Source organism: Merops nubicus, unplaced genomic scaffold (genome assembly GCF_000691845.1).
Source record: "Merops nubicus isolate BGI_N331 unplaced genomic scaffold, ASM69184v1 scaffold14998, whole genome shotgun sequence".
Taxonomy (NCBI): Eukaryota; Metazoa; Chordata; class Aves; order Coraciiformes; family Meropidae; genus Merops; species Merops nubicus.
In genome coordinates, this window is record NW_008625215.1 from 26,606 (window position 1) to 37,354 (window position 10,749).

A 10,749-nucleotide genomic window follows, 5' to 3' on the forward strand; every position below is an offset into this window, starting at 1 on the left:
ATTAAAGCTTGAATGCATTGAAAAGGAAAAAAAAAGTTACCAAAAAGAAAAGCTACCTTTAAGAAATGTCTTGAACAGACAGTGTGCCAAATGATTCCAGAAGAAAAAGAAAACATTGAGCTAAAATGGCAAGATGGCACCAGATACAGCTTTCCCTCTCACACTTTAAAGAACAAAATCTTACGCAACAGATTAGACACTCTGAAACAATATAGAAGATGAACTGCCAGATGTTTCCATTACAGAAGTAATGGGTCAACATCATCTGTGTATAAAAATAAATTTCCAAGTTTAGTTAAGTTTGAGTTCTAACTGTGGAATATGAAAGAATGCTTGTGGGACTGTCTTCCAAAATGCTGCTGCACACCAGTGGAAAACATTTAATCGTGGCAAACATACAAAAACAGGGGAGTTTCACAGCCAGCCACAAAGCAAGTGTTCTTACTGCAAGAAATCTCTCAATTCACCCCAACTTTTCTAGCCTCACAATCCAAAAAAATATATATGCATAGAAGAGAATTGGTTTAATTAAAGACCCCAAAGTAAAACACACACATAAACAGATTCAAAGATTAAATGACTTGAGGGTCCTGATGCTGCCTTCAGTATCGCAGGACAGTGAGGGACCAGTCCTAGTAGGTGGTCACACAAGACAACAACAATGCAGAACAGATACTCTGAAATCACTAATGGTCTTCAGAGTCCAAGTATCACAAAAAAGCTGGCAGAGCTATAACCTGGAATTCTTTTCACTGTTTGTAATTCTAGCAGAAGAATGTGTCTTGTCACACAGTAAAGCCATAAAAGAAACAGCCCTTCAAGAAAGCAAGCAGCAAGAATGATAACCCTGGTTTACTGAAATTAATCAGAAGTGACAACCCCTTCCTAGTAATTCCAGCCAAAGATAAACTAGAATGAAGGAACACTGCTGAAAGAAGCAAAACCTCTTTATTTCTTCTTATTTGTCGAGATCTTTCTGCTCCAAAACCAAAATTATAGTTGTTCTATGCAGTGTTTTAATCCTTCATTAAAAAAAACCAAAATCCCCATATACCATCTCTGCTGATGTCTCTTTCACAAGAGAAATGCTCATATATTTGTAACATCAAACAAATGTAAAGCAGCAAAACAAGAACCTTTAAAGCAAGACATTTCTAATATTTTCTGAAAAAAGTTAAAAGAGGTTCCTAACACTTCCTCTTATAAGGAAGCATATTGGTACAATTAGAAGTCTAGAATAAATGTGTTATCAGGAGACAAAGTATGTCACAATACCATAATAAAGATTGTACTTTGGTGCAAGTACAATATAACTGTGTGGTTGCATTATTCAAACCACTTTTCACTTCCTATTTCAATCCATTTACATATTTTCGTATCTGCTTTGGTATAAAGCACAGAAATTTCAAAAGTAATGGTAAAACTAATAGTTTAGACAACAAAGAAAACCAGATTGCATTACAAAACACACACTTTGTTTGTCCACTGGTTGGTGTTACACTGTGCAGCAGCTACTGTATTGTCCCACTCAACACTCCCAATCTGCCCTGTAAATCACACACCCTCACTCCAGAGCTGAATCCTTTCTCTTTTTGGACACTGAAGTGCTTTGAACAATTCCACACTGCATATAATCTGGTTTTCAGAGCTAAAAAAGGAAAGTCTTCAAAAATACAGAATCTTTTGGAAAGAAATGGTATCCAGACATTTTTTTTTAATGGCTTGGTGGCATAATATTTTGAAACTTTGTATGCTGGGTTGTTTTTTGTTTGTTTTTGTTTGTTTGGGGTTTTTTGTTTGTTTTGTTTTTATTTATTTCCAATTTCACTTTCAATTAGCCATTGATATTTGGTGTCCTGGGTTGAACAGAATTCTTTAAGTCAAGAAAAGAATCACAAAGTGTGACTGGAAAATTCAGAAATTCCAAATAATTTGTGCTTAAATGCATTACTACTTGATGCATCAACTGCAATATCAAAAAACACTCCAGACACCTTTAAAAAACAACCACCACCCAAAACCAAACAAGCCAACATAAATGCAAGCAGTCTACTCTCTAGTGAAAAAGATGGACATTCCCAAGTTGCTCAGAAATCTTGAGGTTTTCAACAGTGGCTGCTGAACTCAAATTAAAAGTGTAGGTGTGATATAGGCATGAAAAATGGGACATGATATAATGATGTCAAATTTATAGGGTCTCTGTTTTGCACTGAGATTTGTGTATTCTACTGGTCAGGTGGATAACACCCTTGCTTGCCACTTGCTCAGCTAAACAAAGGCACTTTTGAACTCCAAATAAGGACATTAGGCTTGTTTGCAATTCTGATAACAATTTCTTAATTGCTAATTATCTGCAGTGCTCTGACATCACATACAGCTAACACTACTTAGAAGCAGTTTCAACTTCTGTGAAGGTTTTCAAAGATCACAGTTCATGTTTACCAAACTCTTCTTCAAACACACACAAAAAAATCCCTCAATTTTTGTGAAAAAAAGTGTTCCTACAATAAACGTATCCAGCTTTTCAAGGTCTGCCCTTTCAAGGAATATATTCTCTTTCCCACAAGGCAAACAGTCTGATGTTTGAATTTGACATTCACTGTCAGAAAAAAGCAACAAACAAACAAACAAAACCTCCTTTGGTCTCTTCAAATATTTGTATGTTCAACTTATTTTACTTTAAATTATTTTAGAGATTCTGGGATTTGATAACTTATTAACTTATCATCTGTCATGGATTCACTCTCCACAGGGAATTCTGAGTACTATCTGTGACAAAAAGTATTAAGTGAAATGCAATTAAAATTATTTAAAAATATGCCATTTAAAGACCTCAATTTAAATATTTAAGAGACAAGTGCAAGCTTACGTGGACTGTTATTTATGATTACACAACTTATTATTTTGATTTGGAACACTACATAGGTGTCTTACATTAGTATGTATTTAAAATAATATCTGGAAGTGAAATAGTATAATGAAATCACTGCAATGACCAGGCTGAGCAGTCAACAGAATTATACTGCTGCTCTCTCTTCTTAACTTTGTACTGCTACATCACTTACTGCCATCAACATTGTTCAGTTTATCTTGGTACAGTTTAAGTAACTTTGGATAAATCATTGTTATGATTTGCCCTGAATAATTTCCCATTTGTGGAAATCTCTTCTTGTAGCAGCAGGATTTGTTGTTTTAACTAGAAAAGGGCAATACTTTGTCTAAAACAAGAAACACCAAGAAGGTTGCACAGCAGGTTACCAGCAGAAGTTACTCCTCCTTTAAACACCCCCACCACCTGACTGGACTTTAAACTGAATCTAGATGTATCTACTCTCAAAGAAAGTCAATTTACTCACACTGAAGTTGCCCAAAATAGACTCAAATTTTATTACACATAAATTGTATACTTCTAAGATCACTTCTGTATATTAACCAAATCCCTGAATCAAACTCCACCTTCAAGTTTGAGCCAATACAAAGAAAGAAAATGTCCACTTCTATGCCATTCAAATTCCATAGCTTTATTTGGAAGGATAAATTGATCTGCCAATAGCCTTCTGCTGCCACCAGTGGACTATTTACAGGATCCAGATCATCTTGAGTGTCTCAGCATTATACTTCTATCTAGCATAAACTTCTTTTAAATCGCACTCCTTCACTAGTTGTCTCCAAAAGTGATGAAGTAGTCTGCAATGGTTGCCTCTCCCTATTTTGAATTCTCTAGTTGAAGAGCTGCCTGTAATTAAGATTAAAGAGTAAACAATTTTATTCACATGGCACATTTAATTATAGATATTGATAATTATAGTCTACACTTACCATAATCTATTAAAATAATTTATATTACAAGTATTTAAGCAAACACACTAATGATATTTGAAAGAAAATGAAGCTACTGAACTGAAGTAACAGGCTGAACAACCAAAACTATAATTTTCTGATGCACTTAAAGAGAAACAAACCCTAGGGTTTTTTTTTTAGCTTCCAATTATTCAATCTGTTTGGTTCAAATTCCAACCACTTCAAAATTTTTAAAGTCCATTTTTAAGGACCAAAAAGCTTGTCTCCATTTTCGTTCACAGGCTGAAAGAAGCAAAGTGAAAGACACACCTACACTTCAACTCATTACGCACAGGAGGCCATGGAACTTAAAAATATATTAACTATATTTAACACATCTGGTTTATGTAGACAGTTTTAAAACAAAATTATCTGAATAACTACTCATATCACTGTCCAGGATACAGAAAGGTTGTACCATGACTAAATATAATTTTCATGCTATTTGTGCTTTAGCTGTATTCCAATTACCATACACACAGCCTAACAAAATCACAAAAATCCACTTGTGTCTTGTCTCACTCATGTTACATATCCTTTGACTCCAGATGTACAGTACTAGTAAACACAGCCCTTCAGCCCAACATATTTCCACTAAAGGGCTGGTGGATGGAGGGGCTACATAGCAAATATTCTACCAGAACCACAGTCTTGCTTAAACAAGGAAAGAGTGGTAGCTGCACGGGTATGACCTAAAAAAATAAACACCGGTTCCAGTAGTTCTTCATCAGAAAGCTCCCAACTGGGCTCATTTCTCCTCTCCAAAAATTTTTCTTCCATCATCACTTCTCAGCACTAAGATGCCAACTTAAGAGTTCCTAGTTACACTTGCAGTGGAGAGGATAAAACTTGACAGAGTACAGGAGAGAGAAAACAGATACTACAGTAATCTGTCAGAGGACAGGGGGGAATGTAGAATAAACCCCCCACAAGCACACTCTACAAAAGCGACCCCAGCAAGTGAAAAGACTTTGAATTTGCCCCCAGTCAGAGATTAATTTTTGGCTTCAAGTTGCACAAGTCCAACTATGCTACTCTTACATAAAGTCCATCTTAAGTAAAATAGAAGTGGGTTGGTTTTGTTTTCCAGATCATGAGTCACTACAGAAACTTCTCAACATAAAGACAGACTGGCAGTTATATGATGTCCTGAAAGCACAAGTACTCCTTAGAGAAGATGCCCTCTCCTACATTTTCCTTCCTGATGGAAATTTTGGCTTTTGACTACCCTCCTAAATTTGCTAAGACTGGCCTGTTTGTGTTTGGTTTTAATAAACATACAAGAATCAGACATCTGCTGTCCCACAGTACTACTCTGGACTCAACTTTGAAATGGGAGCGCTCAGCAACACGCAATTTCTTGCTGGATATTGCTTGTAAAATGCAAAACAGGTAATGAAAATGTGAATTTTTTGGGTGTTTTTTTCTCTCTTTTTCTTTTTTTCTCCACCCCCCCCAAATGAAAAACTGAATATAGCCACATGTTTGTCGCAGCAATATCTAAACTGGTTCCTTAATTAAAAGTCAATCTCTTGGGAGGGCATTTGCTCAGCTTACACTAAAGAAGCAGCAGCAATAAAATGAATCAGTTTAACATAAAATAAGAATACATTATGAAAAGCAGTACCAAAATAGAAAAATCTAAATCTTTTTCTTGGGATGGGCCAAAATGAAAGATACATGACTTATAAAAAGCACTCCCCTCACTCCTTAAAAAATGCCAACATGACAAACTATCAACATGATTCTAACACGCACAAATCATTCTCATCTAGAAAAAATTTCTGAAAAGATGCATTTGTAAGTATTTGTAAGTGCAGCTCCAATGTGCAACAGTCATAGCTAACCCAAATGTATTGATTTTGTGAGGAAAAACAGAAAACACAAATAACTAACCACAAACCAGATCAAACTTTGGATCTAACCCGACATTAAAACCGAGACATTCCAAACACCACTAAAGCTTTGGAAGTTGAAGCACAAATGAAAAAATAACCAAAGACTAGATTAGATCCTGACAGCATCTTCCTGAGGGTATTCATACCGCAGAAATTCTCAACACGTGCTCCCATGTTGACTATTGCTCTGCATTACACAAACCCAGGTCTTTATGCTCTTTAAAAAAAGGGTTTAAAACTTTTGGCTTTTTTTAGTTTGCACCTCTGTCAGTAGTACAATTCTAATCAAACTGAGGTTCTCTATCGATTGCACATTGAGAGTTTAATTTCACAACATTACGGCCATTAGCACAGCCTCAGTAGCCGCCAGAAACACAACCCCCCTGTATTCTAAGGCACCATTTTAACATTTGGATAACTAATGCAAGACAAGTAGCAGAGAAGATCCCGCATTGTCATTCTGAGAAGTACCCAGAGGCACAACCCTTCTGTGCCTAGAAGCCATGAGGGGAAATAAAAAAAGTATCACTAGCATCAAGATTTTCAGCAGCATTCTGACAAAGACAATTTCTTAGTTGGGACACACTCAGGAGAAGTTGTAACTAATTTCAAAATTTAGTGAGTGCTGGGAGCTGGCTCCAAACTACTGAAATTTACATTGATTCGCATCACCCGTTCCATGCAATACAACGCTCAGCTATGGAATTTTACTGCAAACCCACAAAAAGTCTGGACGATAAACTCATCTGCAGTACATCAAATTGTTCTACCTTTCACAACGCACATACTTCGATAAGGGTGCAGTTATTTGCTGCAAAGACCTCCTTAGAAATATAATTGAAGTGACAAATGCTCTCTTCAGATAAGCTGCAAATCTGCATGTCAATACGAGGGAATCAGCCACAGATTTACTCCTTTGGCCGTCTACATAATTTCTTTGCTAAGATTTGTCTTCCACGTTTTTCATGACTGGCATGATGAACTAGTGACAGTTCCCCTAGAGTACAAACCCAAGTTCAGATTGCTAAACGGTAAAATAAGAGCGTGTCAGATTTAATTTAGAGAAGAGGGTACCCTAGGTGAGACGTCTGGAGCCTGGTAAATCTTCGCACATGACAGACAAAAGAGGCTGCGTATCTTATCTCAGTGTCTCATGTCATACCTCAACGTCTCCACCTAATTCTTCAAGAGCAGGAAAACGTGGTCAGGTATAAAATTACTACAGACACGCAAAATACAGCACCTCCTTTCCAGTTAGATTCTTCCACTCTCAAGACAAAATCACACTGGTGAAGTAACTGGTTAAGAGAAGGGATGGTCAGTTACTCTAAGTGCTCACAGACCAGCAAAATCCATCTAAAAACTGAATGCATTTAAAGACAAATATTTTGGCTCACAACTCCACTGTTGTGCTTGTTAGAAAGATGGATGATTATCTCAGCCAAAATCTAGATGCACAGCTCCTCCTCAAGCTAATTTTCCAAGTTTTTGACAAAGAAGAACAAGAAACACACAAAAAAAAAAATGACAGAAAAAAATCCCAGAACTACATCTACCTTCTTGGGACAAGGAGGAGCAAGAGAGAAGGGACATTTCTCTCACACACACAAAATCCCTCTACCAAAAATCCATCCAGCAAAAGGAAAAGCAATGACAAACATCACATGCATTCCCACAATAAGCTTTCCTGTACCATTTTAAGGCCTGTATCAATGGCAATTTACCATTCCTAAGATTATGCTCTCTAAAATACTTGAATAATGTTATAGTAAAGAAGTACTGCTACATCCAAGTTCAAGATACTTCATAAACTCCAAGTTCAGGATACATCATAAACTCCCCAGAAGAGCACAAAATTTGAGCCTTTCTTGGCTAGAGACCTTGCACTGTGATCTTTTAATTCATTGCTCAATAGAAGTTTGAAAAAAAACCCTTAAAATGTCTGTCAGCCATTTAAGTGGGATGTGATACATGTGTAAAATCTTGGTTGGTAAGAGAGTTTGATTGGTGTTTCAATTTTTCAATACCCTGCTCTCAAAAAATAAACTCTTCATCCCCCAAGACTACATCCTGAAAATGCCAGTGATTCAGGCTGCCTGTGACTGAGGGCTGATCAGTAGAGGAGGATCGTTCATCATATCTTCTAGCAGAAAAAAACACAGAGGGCACTGCACAATTCTGTCAGGGGCAAGTTTAAAGCAATGGAGAAGATGCTCCTTGAAGCCCTCCAGTTAACCACAGGAACTTTGTCACTGTAAGTTACAATTTGTCTGGTTTGAAGACAAATATATGAAAGAAAAACATCCATATCTAAACATAAAGACCAATTCTAGCTCAGCATGCACCTGTCTCAAAGAGCACTGGAGCCCAGGAAGGAATTCTGAAAACTTATCCCTGTTGCTTGCCCTGTTCTTAACACTCTTCTCTGCACTGCCCACCACCACACAATGATACTGAGGTTTGGTGGGTCTTTTCTTTGCCTTTTAATGCTGTTCTCATGTCAAGTATCTCTTCCTGGATTGTGAGATAAGGCCAAGAATTCAGTTAGTGCCAGCACTGTGCAGCAGCACTCAAAACTCAGATATTTGTTCATCAGGAACAAGACACAGTTTGAGCTGATGGGATGAGAAGTTTGCACTTTCTTTGGAGAAGGGCAACAGCACGTCTGGGAGAGAGACCTTTGGGTGAACACTGAACCACTGAGAACTGCCAGTAAATTGCCAGAATTACAGCACGGATGTTTTAACTATCAAACACTGAGTATTTTAAAAAAAAAAAAAAAAAAGCACACACAAAGATGAAAATTCTTACACTTAATCTTATCTTTAGAAAGTTAAATGAAGTTGCCCTGACCGAGTGAAAAATAAACATGTAAATTATCAAAATGGTTTCTGATGCACCTAAATACCACATAAAACCTGTCTATGCTTGCACAGCAATGCACACAGAGGTATCTTGTTATTTGCCAAAGCACTTAAGTACATTTCAAACGCTGAATACACCCATACTCTGCAGAGCTCATTTTAAACCTGGATGCTCCCATAAAAAATATTTCCCTGATCTAGCCAATTAAAATCACAAAAATATTCTTTCCCTGACAAAAGCATCCTCCCCCCAAAACTAATAAAAACTAAAGTTACCACAACTAAGCAGAAATTGAAAACTTAAAAAGTCAAGACAGTGCTTTATATTTTTTTTTTTCTTCCGTGAAACCAGACCTTAATCTTTAATAAATAATCCAAAATTTCAATTTGACTGCAGGACACCCCTGCAACAGATAAACACCTTAAAAAAATATTTCTAAATTAAGTTAATTTAGTAATGTATGTGCGTATTTCGATTCATTTAGGTTCCTGAGCACAAGGACATAGATTAATACATATAGACACGCTGGCTTTTTTAAAGGAATATTATGAAGTCACATAATTAGCTGACACCATTAAGAAAATAAAAACAAGGTTCACATTTAATAGCAGGTACTTCCTTCTTTTAAAAACTCAGCGAACTACTCAAAACTACACTCCTTTTTTAATTAAGATGCAGTGCATTCACACCAACAACCTGTTCCTCCCCCCTTCCAAACTGGCCAACTACTTGTACTACAGCAGAGTCTGTTGCCCTCTAACCCGGTGTAGAAACACTCCCAGGTTATCCCCAAGTTTAACCACTCTCCTGGTTCAGAGACTTGAAAAAAAAAAATCATCCTAAGCTTGAACTCCATTCTGGAATGAATTCATATCAATCGGAGGTGCTTAAGTTTAGATAAAATAAATTTTGAAGCTTGAAACCCCCCACGGTTAAAGAACTAATTAAGGACAAATAGAATTACAGGCCTTAAAATTTGAGCCCAAATTTGCCACTAGAGGTTAAAAAAAAAAAAATTATCAGTGATGTTTAACTAGTTTTAACCCCAACATGAGTTTTAAAGATTGCCATATCTTACGATAAATGCAGTATTTAAAACCAACACTTTTGACTCAACCTCCACCTTTTAATCTTTGTGTTTAACTAAAACTAGGTTTACACCCTTGCAATGAGGCCCAGTGCACTTTTCCCCAAACTATAACAATGCAATCTCCATTTTGAACAATGCACCTCATTTCCCTCTTTGGAAAGCTAGTTTTGTCTTACAGCCAGTAAATGCTAGACCCAGTTATACCTCCGATTTCAAAAGCCCGAAAATTTTCACTGGTTATGGTTTGCTTTTTTCTTTAAGGCCACTTCAAGTTGCATGTGCTTCCTTTTAACATCAAGTTATATCTGCAAGCACACACCATCCTTTCCTGTATGCATTTGAAAGGACCCCTCTGCAAGGCATACATCTCGTTTCCCTTTTTAAAAAAATATTAAGTAAATGCTCCATACACTTTTAACGTTGTTTGCAACGTGTTCTGGTGTGTCATGCATTGCTGCAGTCACCAGGATCTCCATGCATATTTGCAAAGCATCCCCTCGTTAGAGCATGTACTGCCCTCCCTCCCTCCCTCCTCTGGGTGCATGTGTCTGTAAGCATCTTGTAATATTCCCGCATCCGTGGGGTTGCCAGTCGTTAATCTGCACACCCCCCTCTCCCTGTGAGTGCTTGCAGGCATCCCTTACATACACGCACGGGAGGAAGAACGCGTGAGGACTGTATTTGCAAACCTAGAGGGAGCATGTGGGGTGCCCTCGACTTGTTTTAGTTCATCCCACTGACTCTCTACCTGGGGTGCTGCTGTAGGTGCTGTGGCTCCTGAAGCTGCTCTCAGTGCAATAACTGGCATCGTCCTCATCCTCCATCTCTTCAGGGTAGTCGGAGTCATCGTCGTCTTCCTCCTCCATTATCTCCTCCTCTTCTTCCTCCTCGGAGTCCTGGTTATCCTCGGGGTCTCCCTCCTCTTCTTCCTCGGACACCATGCTCTCCTCCTCCTCTTCACTCTCATGATCATCGTACACCACTTTGCTGATGCTCCTCCTGGACGAGGCAGCCCTGCCTTGGCTGTTGCAGCTGCCTCCTCCGCCTCCTCCCCCT

The 10,749-nt window shown here is 37.8% G+C and overlaps 1 protein-coding gene across 1 annotated transcript in view; it reads right to left on the reverse strand.

Moving 5' to 3' along the window:
• The window catches only part of LOC103778042 (nucleosome-remodeling factor subunit BPTF-like), a gene marked incomplete at its 3' end in the record, with an annotated part of 37,027 nt that extends 26,333 nt beyond the window's left edge, over positions 1 to 10,694 (reverse strand). The window contains exon 1 of the mRNA XM_008945611.1: positions 10,442 to 10,694. Within this exon, the coding sequence (XP_008943859.1) occupies positions 10,442 to 10,634 (193 nt within the window). The remainder of the gene's footprint in view (positions 1 to 10,441) is intronic.
• Positions 10,695 to 10,749: the final 55 nt, after the last annotated feature.